Genomic DNA, 12,811 nt, shown 5'->3' on the forward strand with positions numbered 1-12,811 from the left:
AATGTGTGGTTATTAATACTATGGTTCAATCCACTGTATGATTTAATAGACCAACAAAATAAGAGTAGACAGTTAGTCATTTAAATCTTGTATACCATATAAGCAGATAGTGCTAATCAAATGATCTTCCATTCAATTGACCAAATGACGTCAAGTGCATGACACTCGATAGTTTCCCCCCATCTTTCCCTTGTCAAACGTCATTTTGCATTTAAAACTATTTTTAAACAACTATGTATGTTTGCCAGATTCGCTCGCGTGCTTTTTTCCCCTTTTCTCGCGTGTCAACGTTTGTCAACTCACTCTTCTCACATCTTGGGGCGGCTTCTTTTTCCAGAAAAAGAGGGACAGGTCTGTAACATAATTTTATTTAATTACCGGCAACAACAAAATGCGGCGACAACAAGAATTTTCTGTGTGTCATAAAAATTATTTTATGCCTTCGGCGTTAATAACTACCAAATTTGGAATACCCTTACAGATAACTACAATATATATCATATCCTGTATGGTTAAAATACTAATAAATAAAGTACTTATAAATACAAAATATTATTAACTTGGCAAAGTATTAGTGGTATAAAATGTGGTTTAAATTTCACGCAATTTGTTTAGTGTATACGATATAATAATAAAGATTTCAAAAGCCATTAAAACACTTTGCACAGGAGATTATTAAGAGGGACGAAGAGCGGGGGGGGGCTTAGGAAGTGGGGTCATTGGAGTAGTAGTCTGTGAAGTGGGGGAAGTAGAACTGGGGGCTCTGTACAACTCGTTTTTCGCTGGCCACAATTTTTTCAACATTATTATTTCGCTTTGAATTACACACATTGCACAAACACAGGCGAGCCACAACGAGTACTACCAAGTTCATTGACTTGGCCAACAAGAACTACAACAATAGCGACGAAAAGCACATAATGATTGCAACAAGTTTGCATAGAGCTAGCGCTGATTATTTCAGCACTTATTAAATTTTAGCACAGCCACATCCAGCACAAGTGGCAACAACAACCATGGGGCAACAGCACCCATAACAGCACCATAATAATTATCATCGCCATAATAAACATGATCATCTCGATCTGCCGATCGAACAGCAGCTGCATTTCGCGTCTGCTTAACTTCTGAATTTCCAGCCACATGCAACTTCAACTTGCAGACCCCATCTCGATCAACTCAATTGCTGCCGCTCACTTGCTCCACAGATCCCCGCCAGCTGCCAGAGATGAGCCAGGATTTGGAGTGGCCATGAAGGAGCTTCACTTGATAATCTCTTCTGATTAGTTCAATCTATGAATGTTTTGATTATTTTCCAGGAAATATATAACCATACATACTAAAAATTTAAATATTAATCAGTTATTTTGAGCTATATTTTAGATTGTTAGTTATTATAATAATCTATAGATATATAAAGAGATATCATGATTCTATATAAGTGTTTTAATACTTAATAATAATTGTACTGACTCGCCTTTGCAATTGCAATTTTGTTCTCTGTTTCAATGGAAATTTATTCAATATTAATTCAATCCAATTGGTCATCTCTGATTGAAGTGCATATGCAAAAGCGAGCAGCCGTCTCGTCTGGTTTCTTTGGCTGTCCATCCGCGTGTCCAAGATCTCCGTCCGCTGTCCGAATGTCCGGAGAATGCCCGCCAGCTATTTTACACGCCATTGACTTACAAGTGGACGAGCTGAACTGGGAATGGTGCTCCAATGGAGATGCTACCAAATGCTAGCCAGCTTGTGATGAAAATGTTACCCATGGCAGCGGCAGCTTCTGCTGCAGTTGCATCCGCTGGATGCAGTTGGTCGTATAGATGCATATAGTCTCCAGATGATATGTGTAGCTCCCTCGCACTTCTCGATCGTTCGATTCTTAGTTGGTTTAGATGCGCAGATGGTTTCGACTCGTTGGGTGGAAATTCAACCTCTCTCTATCCATCGATTGTGGGATTAAGACAGTTCCTGTTCCAATTGCCGGTGCTCCTCCTTTTTATGCCTCGAACAATGACGATCCCTCCCATTTCCATTCTCCCAGTTGCCGAGCATTTGAAAGTGCACTTTGAATAAATGCTTAAACTTCACTAACTTCGTGAAAGCATTGTATGTGAAATATTATTCGAGTATATCTGACAAAATCCTTCACCACAGGAAACACACACTTTTGATTCAATTTAATGTTATATGTTTAGTTCAGGATATTTCTTCCAGTGCATGGCATCACATCCCGTGTGCTGTCCTATTGTGGACCGTTTCCTGCTGCCCTCCTTCGGTGTCTGATTTTACTCCAGCATTTGTGTCTGGCCTCGTTTCCTTTCACAGGGAACTTGCTGCGTTGCGTTGGCAACATCATCATTACCTGGCCGCAACAAAAAAAAAAACATACAAAATACAACAAAAATGCGAACAGCAAGACCAACGAAACTGAACCATTTTTCAGCTTTTCCGCCGAGTTCATTCAACTGGCGCCGCCTGCTGAGATTTCTTCTGCTTTTTTATCCCGCCAGCCTCCTTGGCCGGCAAACTTTTGTGTTGACAACTACAGCCAACAAAAAAAAAGTATATTGTATATAAAAAAGAAAAAAGAAAAAAGAAACCAAGTTAGGGCCACCACCTCGCCAGCGGAAAGCACCGCTCTCCAGTTGATGGATGCAACTGTTGCAACTGTTTTGCTGGATAATCCTCCATTAAAAGAAGCACAAAAAATCATGTTGAAGTGATGAAGGAAAGCGTAGCAACTAGAATGATATCCTCTTCCCTACTGATCTTTATTTTCATCAATCTGTGAAATGGAAAAGCTTAAAATTTAGAAAAGGTAGCTTAACTAGCAACTCTTTCTTCGCATTAAGATTCATTCGTTTTTCCCAGCTTAACAAGAAACTAATATTCTGACATTTAAGTATTTGATTTGTTAATATAATCATTTTTAATATTTCATTTTTTGCCTGTAAGTTTTTATTTAAATAATAACTTACGCTTTCTGATTAATTAAGCTGAGTGTTAGTAACCACATGTGTTAAATTTTAATAGTTTTCGTCGTTGATGTTTATGTCTGAAAATTCATAAATTTTCCCTGTTACAAACGCCACCGAAAATAAAGTAGACCCCCAGTGGTCCCGATGAGCAGAGGGAATGGAAAAATATATGTTGCCTGCTGGCTTTTCCTGGGGTGAAAATCGTGAGTGGCGGAGGAGCTTTCGAAAATGTGCCACGTTGCACTTGTTACTTGCACCACAATATGCCTCTTCGCCGCTGCAGCGATTCGTGTTTACCGTTGGGGCTGCCTTCTACTTCTTCTCCTTTAAGATAATTTTCCATCTCAGAAAACTGTGAAAAACTCGGAAAATGGAGGATGAAGCTGAAGCTGGAGCTGGAGCTGGAGCAGCTGCACCGCCATCATCATCATCTTCTACTTGCTGGTGCTTGTGGTTTATGTAGGAAACGTGCTGAGTGCCGGCGTGGAAATCTTTTAAAATTGCTCATTGTTCTCGGTGGAAAATGCACTTTAATTGCACTCGGCGCGGGAGCAAGAGGATCCAAATCGTACGTGGCATAAATATTATCGGCACCTTCATGCGCCGCAGTCAATCAATTAGGTCTAGATCGCACTGGATCTGTTGCAATTGAAATGCCAGATGGAGGAATCCAAAGTCGAGGGCCCCGACTAATGACCATGGCCATGACCGGCAGGAGGATCCAGTTGGCCAGTTCTCGGTAACCAAAGGAATCGAAATCGAATGCCTTTTAGCAGGGGGTTTCCCCCTCCAACAAATTGTGATATATTCCACGTTGCTGCTACTGTGCAGGCATCTCAAATGTTTTAATTTCCGCAGAAAATAAATAATTCCCATGCAATCGTGTAGTTAAAGAACTGGTCATTGACATGATAATTAAGTTGTGAATTTAAGATAATTATCCTTGGAGAATAGAACGGATATACTCGTATTTATATGATTTATAAGACATTTTTTCTACACATGAACTTTAATGGTAATTTAATATTAAGACATTCAAATTGCGTTCCCAATACGATCCCATTGCTTGTATTTCAAACATATTCTCATGTCAATTTTATCAATTTAAGTACGTTTAAATCGATTTTCGTTGGGGATTGTCACTTTAGAACTTCCGGTTCCCATCCAATCGCAATTCTCGCCCCCAGGCCTAATAAATCATTTGTCATTGTTGGCATTTTCGCCATTTGCCAAATAATTTGGCACCCTCGCCAGCCGTGAATTACATATGCATGATTTTTTCCCATAGAAACAATGGGGGAACTGTGACTATTATTCAAACTCTGCATGAACAAGCCATTAAAACCAAAAGTGTAGACCAACAAGTAGGAACAACAGGCGAAAGATATAGAGAAGTTTGCGGGTGCAATAAATTTATTTACAATTCACGCACGACAACACAACAATCCCAACTTCTATGTCCCTGCCCCCTCGATTCTTAGCAATTTGCATATTCATGGAACTCGATACACCACCATTGAGTTGAAAATTTGAATTCAAATTTGAATTCTTATTTCATTTTTCTCCTTTGCCGGAGGAAGAGCACGTGCTGTGCTGGCTTGTAATGACGTCATTAAGTGCTTTCCAGCTACCAGCTACCAAACTGTGGCCAAAGTCTATCCTCACCCACTTTCCCAATTCGTTCACACAAAGCAAAATTTTGACATCTTTACCATTCAAATGAAATATAAAATGGGTGCAAGTCATACAATTTCATAAGTATTTAGATCAATTAATCATATATGATATGATGATATGATCATATATTTAAAATATTGCTTAATTTCGTCTGGCAATGTGTGTCTACTTTAGTTAATATAAGAAAATTATAAAAATTTACTATTTTATTATAATTAACATTCCGGAATTAGTAATTACTGCTGACTTTTGATATTAGGTGCCCATTTGCTACGCTAAATCTGAAATGAAATATGTTCCAGAACTAATTATGCGATCTATAAAAACCTCGTTTTAAAGCGAAGGCATTATATTTCTTAAGGAAATCTAGAGACTAAATCAACATGGCTCACATTGGAACTTTTATTGGTGAGTTTTTTTAATTTAATCTAACTTGATTTAAGTAATCTCTAATATGATTTCTGATTTCATATAGCAATTGCTCTGCTAGCCGCTGTGGCTCAGCCTGCTTGTCCAGGAGGTTGTTCTGGTTGGGTGCAACATGGCTAAAATGATGTTAAATAAAATATGATTTTATTCGAATACATCCTGGCATTGAGAACATAACAAAACTTGTTTCTCTTTACAAACAAATTGGTTTTATAAGTTTTATAGCCAAACTTAGGGGAATATTTGAAGGAAAATTTGAAATGTATATTTTCAAAGAACTTCAAATTTTTCAAACTGATCCCCTTTGTTTTCAGTGCACCATTCTCTTTCTCCACGGTCCCGATCATTAATTCGAACGATGCGATCTTTGACATTTTTATACATTGCCAACCATTTTCCTAAAGCAATTTTTCGTAATGGAAAACTCTTTTTGCTCTTTCTCTGATCGGATTTCTGCGATCGTTGAACAGGGGATGGAGGGGGAGTTATTGGCCCGGCCAGTAGATGCAAAGATTAGTAAAAGAAAAATTGTTAATGGTTATTTTTGAGGTAAAAATAAATTTGTTCCACAGAAAGAGAAGGAAGGAGATAGAGATAGATGGCTGGCGACTTGCAAGAAGATCAGGAAAAGTCGTGAAAATCGTTTGCGGGATAATTGCCGATCGGTTGGCAAAAGGAGGAGCTCCAAAAAAAAAAAAAAAAAAAAACGAGGAAAAAAAGGAAAATAAGCCGTGGAGATGGAGAAGGCGGAAAACTCGGAAATTACTTGACCCACAATCTGAACTTTGCAAAAATTGAAACGAATCTAGGCTAAATGCTTGGTAAGAGGATTGACTTCTCCTTTTCAGCGATCTTCCAGATTGTCTTTTTTACTATAGAGACTATAATTTTCGCTAGAAAATTGTGTTAGAAGATAGCAAGTATTTTGAAATGGGTTCTAGAAGGTTTTAAGTCAATCCAACATATATTATAGCTATATTGTTTCATTGCAATTATAAGGAATTATAAGGTTGATAGCCTAATTAAAATATAATATAACTATTTATATATTTGACAATTTGCTTTGATAAACTATTTTAAAAGTTATCTAAGTTCTTTTTAAAAGATATAAAAATGTTATAAAATTATGACTACCGGAAATGGAGTGTAATAAAAGCTACTAACATTCCTTTGTTTCTTTTTGTTTTTAGCACTCAAGCATCTGAAACAAAGTCGTAACTTTTTTCAAGGGTATCCCAAATTTCCAGGTCAAACATCTTGAGGGAATTTCGTAATTGGAAATGGGTTTTTTTTTAGGGTTTTAGAGCTTTAAATGCCGGTGGAGGTTTTACGGGTGCTAATGATGACGTTGAGAGGTTCTGGAGTGGAAACGGTTTGAAACGCTTTTCGTGCATTACCAGCGCATTCACATCGAAATTTGTCATAATTGGCCATTTTATGGCCCCGCTTCCCTTTCCATCATCACCCCTTTGGATTTTTTTTTCTGGAGTGGAGTGCATTGAGTGTCATTTTATTTCGTGTTTTATTCCCAGATTTCTGTGGGATCTTTCTTTGGAGCCTTGTGTTCGTTGTAATGCTGATTTCCCCCCCCATTTTCTGTTCTTTCGGCTTTGATTTCTTTTCATCCTCACGCAAGTGTGACTGCGGTGTCCCATTTTCTGTTTTCATTTTAATTCCATCGAATTCCCCATGGAATTTCAACTTCAGCGAGGGTTGAAACTGTCAGAAAAACACAATTACCATTCCGTGGATGTGTTATTTTTAGTCAGCGCAAATTCTGTCCCCTGGCCTGTTTATTTGCTTAATTTGGCATTGACTTTCGATCGAAGCTGTTTTCTGGCAAGGAATTTGAATGTATTTGAGTGCCACTGTATATAGGGATATGGATATGGACATACATATGTGGGCTAGTGAAACTCGATCCAGATCGTGCCACTTAGGAGGGAATGTGTGCTGACGTCTGAAGTATTTTTTTATTATTTTTGATAATTATAGATAGATATAAAAAATATAGATACAGGTTCTATCTGTATTGTCCTTATATTAAAAACAAAAGCCATCTAGCTTAGAGTTCAATTGCAGGAACACGAAACAAGATGGATTATTTATCTATATGGATTATGAATTATGAATCTATTGTCTATAATCGATCTAAACTATTATCTAATTTAAGCATTTGCCTAATTTTTCGTATACTTTTAGAAAAGCTGTTGAAAAGCAATGGGACCTGTAAAAATTAGTCATATTTTAGTAAGAGCAGCCTCAAAATGCATATGAAAGTTTAGAATTTTTTTTCTTTTTTTCCAAGCTTATTTTAAAGATGCATCTCTTGTTGGAATAGATGCTCTTTGTCGTGACTGGTAGTGTCAGTCGCTGTCATAAATATCCCTTGGCTCGATCTGTCGTGGCCCTATAAAGTCTTTCGTTTGGCTTTCCCAATAGTCGCAGAAGAAAAAATGGAAAATACTAGTACTCCTGCGATATCTTGACTATTTCTCTGATTGATTGATTGGCGGCAACGACTGACATCGAATCTGACCCTGAATCCCGACTCCCTGCAATGGCAGCAAAAGAAAACAGAAGCGAAGCAAGCCGATTGCAACTGCAGCTCAGTCAGAGAGATCAATCGCAAAAACTGCGCAATTTCAATAATTCACAAAAGGAAACGTTCCCGAAAGGGGGAAGGAGGAGGGTAGAGCGATTGTAACGGTGGTGGCCCCTTTCAAGAATTATGGGTCTGTCAATGTCGAAAGAGGGGCGACCCCAAAAGAGCTACCAAAAATGGCAATGCCAATTTCAGTTTGGCAGCAAAATGCGAAAGGTGGGGAATGGGATGAAGTTAGCGGAGGTGGAGGTAACGTGTATGGAGGATAAAGGGAAGACCCTCTCCCCCCCCTTCCAGCCATCACCCCGATGTATTTCATGGAGCACCCCCGACTTTAATAAACGCATCGCTGCACAGACAACTGCCAATGAGCACAATGAGAAATGTCTAAAATCACAAGCCCACTACTCCGTGCGATCAAAGTCCCTCCCCCCTGCCTACTGCCTTTCCTGTCTTTGCAGCTCGAAAACGCCTCCTTCTCAATTTTATGGCCAATACACAGCAATATAATATTGTATTCTCCAAAATATTATCTCAGTAACTACCAAAACTCATATACATTTATGCCTAGTCACTGGATATGTTGAAATGCAATAAAAAATAAAATTATATTGTCGAAATCATCACCTGTTTTCTCTCTGTGCAGTAGTGCAGCATTGCAAGCCGTGTTGCAAGTTTTCGAGTTTTGCTGCTCCCATTTAAGGCGCAATGACGCTTCGCTCATGCGCATCACGCACACGACAAACGTCCCTCCCGCTCTCGCTCCCTTTCATCCCGCCCACCTTCCCCCTTCTCGCACCTTCGTGGCAGATCCTCCCCCTCAGTGGAGTGCCACCCCTCCCCCCTTTACCACTGCAATTGTCACCAGGCATTGGCAACTTCGACACATCAAGTCTGGAGTGAATCCATTGCCCCAAAACGTTAATCAAAGCGCATCGCAATCCATCGGAGGAGCCGCGGAAAATTCACGACCTGAAAATGGAAAACGACTCCAGCTGAATCAGCAATATATTAAGGGGTATGCGATAAGATAATAAAAGAGTGTATGAATTTAAAATAAGTAAGTATGTGACTTATGTTCTTTAAATCATGTTTCATTATGTGGATTTATTTCATATATTATGGGTTAACTTGACTGGAAAGATGACATTACTTATATAAAAGACATTAGATATGACATTAGGGTATCCAAACTGTCTATATTGTTAATTTTTACGCCCTCAATCAGCTGTTGTTTTTTCCGCCCTGTCAGTTGCATTCGGATCTGCCTCATTGCCGCATTGATGCAGTTGCACTCAGTTATTCATGCCCTTTTGCTGCACTCACTGCTCGGCTGGTGACACGTTGGCTATTTTTAAACGCCGCATCTGCAGCGATTTGCAACGAAACTAAAAGATATCTGCGCATGTTGCTAACCATTTGCTAAAATGCCCAGTTTACACGGGAAAAAATTTGTAATTCGTAAGATATTTAATTCATCTTACTATTTTACGATATTCACAAATTGTTGTATTGTATTAGCAAACGTAATAAGGGTTCTTATATCATAAGTTCTATTCTTTACTCATAATGCTAGAAGACAGCATTATATCTATCTTTATGTTGTTGTTTATTTAAAATAAAATAAGATACTAAAATAAGATACATTTTAGCATACCAAACCCTTTAAAATACACGTGTATGCTCGTCCCAGTGAAACCATCTCAAATCATTGCTATCTCCATCGTTTTTTCCTTTCACAGTTGACAGCTTTGCGCTTGAATTGCCAATTTTTCGCCGTGAACTTGAGAGGCAGCTTGAAAAGTGCAGCTGTGCCCAGCTGCGTCAATTGTGAGACACGGTGTGGGTGGACAATCAATTCCGCCAAGAGCTAGAAAAGGTACCGCCTTTTTTTCCCTAACCCTCCAGACTTCCAGCTTTTCCCCGGTTTTCCACATTCGTTCTACGTTTACTTCGCCGAGCCTCAGGTGTTTCTTCACATGTATAACTGTTGCCGTTTCCGGTCATCAACTTGGCCACTTACGGATGTGTTTGGCCCCACCCCGCCCTTCTGCTATCATGCTGCTCCCATGACCACTTTTTGTTTGGTTTTATTTCTCGACTTAACTGGATTTCACTCCCCCAACTCAGGACAGAGTGTGCCCATGGGCGACAGAGCGCTAATGACATTCAACACTATATTCTTGGAGCTTTGTCGGCCTCAGTTGTTATTATTTGTATACGCATTCGACCCAAGAGCATATTGGATTTGGCTAAATGTACATAAGTTACACACAGAGTTCCCAACGATCTCTGGATCTAAACCATATAAGAACATGATTTAATATAATTGGGCCTACAGAAAGATAAACTGCTAAGCAAGATGATTAAGTGAAAGCAGGGTATCGCGTGTTCGACTACCATGGCACTCTAAGCTCCGTCGTATTACTTACTTTATTTTTTGTGCACGTGTAGCCAAACAAAATTAACATTTAAATGCGCTCACAACGGTTGCTTTTCCCCTCGAACTTGCCGCACATCCGAAATGAAAATTCAAATTGAAGCTGGATTCTCAAAGTCCAGAAAGGAAATGGTTTCAGCGCAATATAAATATCAGAATACAAGTAAAAATCAGAGAAGAAAAAACAGCCACCCACGCAGCGAGAAGAACTTTAATTAAACACTCGCGAGGACCACCAACCAAGAAAAAGTGATAAAAAAAAAAAGGAACCGAGCTTATCCGTTTTTATCCCTCTCGCCTTGGAAATATGAGTTGGCAATCAAATGAATGACTCGGCTTGGGTTCGGTTCACATCCCCCCCTCTACACAAAGTGCGATGCAAATGTGAATCCACGAGATACTTTTGTAGCTTTTCGCTGCAGCAGCAGATCAATTTCCAGCGACAGCTGTCGAATCAAGAATTGATTTTCCCTCGAGACTCAAGAAACTGAGAAACTGCAGGAAACTGTCGAAATAGAAATTGCATTTTCATCTGTGCTTTTTCAGGAGACACTTATTGGAAATTAGAGGTATAGACAATATAGCATTTGGTAACATAAGTATCATTGGCGGTGCAATCCCCAAGCATCGGTCAGTTATTAAATGTATCTGACTCGGTTTCTTTTCCTTTTGACCACAGAGTTCATTGGCACGCGCTCTTAGTTTTCCTCATTTTTATAGTTTCTCCTTTCGATTCGTGGCAGCTGTCGAGGAATCAGTCAGATACTTCTCCCATCTCCTGGTCATTTGTCCATCTGGCTGCGACTCGCTTGACTTTGTCTTAATTTCAACTCGTGCAGCCTACAAAATGCGCTGCATCATCTTCATTAGAGCGCGGCAGCATCTTCGTATCTGTGAGATAAACCAATTGTGTACGAGCTAACTGTCGGATCATTGATGGGCGTTTAATTGAAAATTTATTTTCGAGGGTCCGCGGCGACAGCGTTCAATTATGTCGAACCGGCTCGAGTTTCCCCCCCGAAACTGAATTGCATCTTAAAGATACTTTGCCCATTGCTGCTTTGGCCCGCTTTGGCATTTTAAGCGGATAATTGTGATGGAAAAATAAGGCAAAAAGAACTTTGAAGGGCTTCCACCAAAGCGATGGCAAAGTCAACCGCCCACAAAGATACACATTTACTGGCGGCATGAACTCACTGCAGATGCCACGAAAATCAATAATTTGGCAGTAAGTCAAGCTGCAATTGCAGTGGGTGTGTGGTCTATACGTTATAAATATATACGGTGTATAGCTACATAGATGGGAGCATGTATCCGTGAGCTACATTCTGCGTTAATCAAATCAAGCCATCGCCTTGCCCTCCGCATTGTGAATCAATTATGACGCATTAAAGTCGCTTTCCTTTCACATACAATTTACGCATTCACCAAATTGTAGGAAGTCGGATATTAATAGAGCTTGGCCAGGGCCCCAGCAAAGAAGCCTCCATATTCCATCCCGGTCTCAGTTCGAATCTCGCACAGACATCGCCCACGCGGGGCATGAGCTTGATCCCTGCTGCACCCGGTTCTTTACGAGGGGCATCTGCTCATCCCCTGGTGTTGGAGCTTCTGTCTTCAGTCAGGAGCATGCAAGCATGTCAATGTCAGACTCTTCGCCATTTTGCACAATGCAGCACAGTGGTTGGAATGGGGCTATATTATTACGATCAAGATAAAAATAATAATAATACTTTAAATTAACATAATATGCCACTATAATATAATCAAAAATAGAATATAATCAGAAAATTATGAGATGTTAATATTAAAACTTTTTAAAATAGAAGATAATTGCTTTATGACATAGTGCTAATTAATTACCACAATTGTGCCACTGTAACTCCGACTGTTCTAAGCGTTAATCCGACTCTGGCGTTCAAATGAAGACGAAAGTCTCAGTCTCAGTCAACTTCTTATTAGGTGTTTTTTTTTTCAGGCTCGAGTGCGACACTTTAAAAAGTGCAACGACTCTGTATCTGTATCTGCAGGGCTGACTTTATGCACTCTGCAGCTCGAGCGGCCGGCGATTGTCAATATGACTTTGCACTTCGGATGCCAGCTGAAGTATCTGAGAAGTACATAGCTGCAGCCGAGGCTGAAGACGCGGATGCAGTGCGAGTGGGGTCGCCCTGTTTCTTCTATTGTCTGCGATTATTTCCACTTACTTGACTCACGCACACAGGCTGTATCTGCTTGTGGCTCATTTTCCCTTTTGAATACGACTGCTGCTTCACTTTTATTTCGTGTTTTTTTATTGTGTCACTGAAGATTACTAAAGACTCTGTTTTCATTTTCAATGCCTATTTGTGCATTTCGGTTGCCATTCTTTGTGGTGTGCATACATCAATTCCAACTTGCTTTTGTGTGACTGTGAGATTCATATTGTTACAGCAGTTTGAAAGTATCAATGGTCTGTTATGATTTGCCCGCTGAATGGGACACATTGACCCTTGGAGAGTTTAGTCGTCTTAGGGCGAATTGGTTCCTTAATTGATTGTTTGAGTGGGGGGAAAATGGAGAAGTTTAAAGTGTACAAGTTACTGTTTCTAGAGCGAAGAAAAGTCCGCAGGGAAATTCCGTTTTTAGAGAGTTGAAATTGGCTTTAAACTTTAAAATTTTGAGCACTTGTTAACA

The 12,811-nt window shown here is 39.6% G+C and overlaps 1 protein-coding gene and 1 long non-coding RNA gene across 2 annotated transcripts; one reads left to right on the forward strand and one right to left on the reverse strand.

The window, feature by feature from the left end:
* Nucleotides 1–5,033: 5,033 nt before the first annotated feature.
* Nucleotides 5,034–5,265, forward strand: CG42852 (uncharacterized protein). Its single transcript, NM_001202191.2, has 2 exons — nt 5,034–5,069; nt 5,137–5,265. Exons 1-2 carry the CDS (start codon nt 5,045–5,047, stop codon nt 5,208–5,210), a joined length of 99 nt encoding a protein of 32 aa, NP_001189120.1. The 5' UTR covers nt 5,034–5,044; the 3' UTR covers nt 5,211–5,265.
* Nucleotides 5,266–8,937: 3,672 nt separating this feature from the next.
* lncRNA:CR46214 (long non-coding RNA:CR46214) lies at nt 8,938–12,228 on the reverse strand. The gene is made up of 2 exons (NR_133256.1): nt 11,999–12,228; nt 8,938–11,830 (listed from the first exon to the last, which is right to left on the reverse strand). It is a non-coding gene; the product is annotated as a long non-coding RNA:CR46214 (long non-coding RNA).
* Nucleotides 12,229–12,811: the final 583 nt, after the last annotated feature.

Source organism: Drosophila melanogaster, chromosome 3L (assembly GCF_000001215.4).
Source record: "Drosophila melanogaster chromosome 3L".
Classification (NCBI taxonomy): Eukaryota; Metazoa; Arthropoda; class Insecta; order Diptera; family Drosophilidae; genus Drosophila; species Drosophila melanogaster.

Bases quoted from the DNA above. Each gene is read 5' to 3' on its own strand.
- CG42852 (NM_001202191.2), top strand. From the start codon at position 5,045: ATGGCTCACATTGGAACTTTTATTG. The intron at 5,070-5,136 runs GTGAGTTTTTTT...GATTTCATATAG, and splicing joins TCACATTGGAACTTTTATTG to CAATTGCTCTGCTAGCCGCT.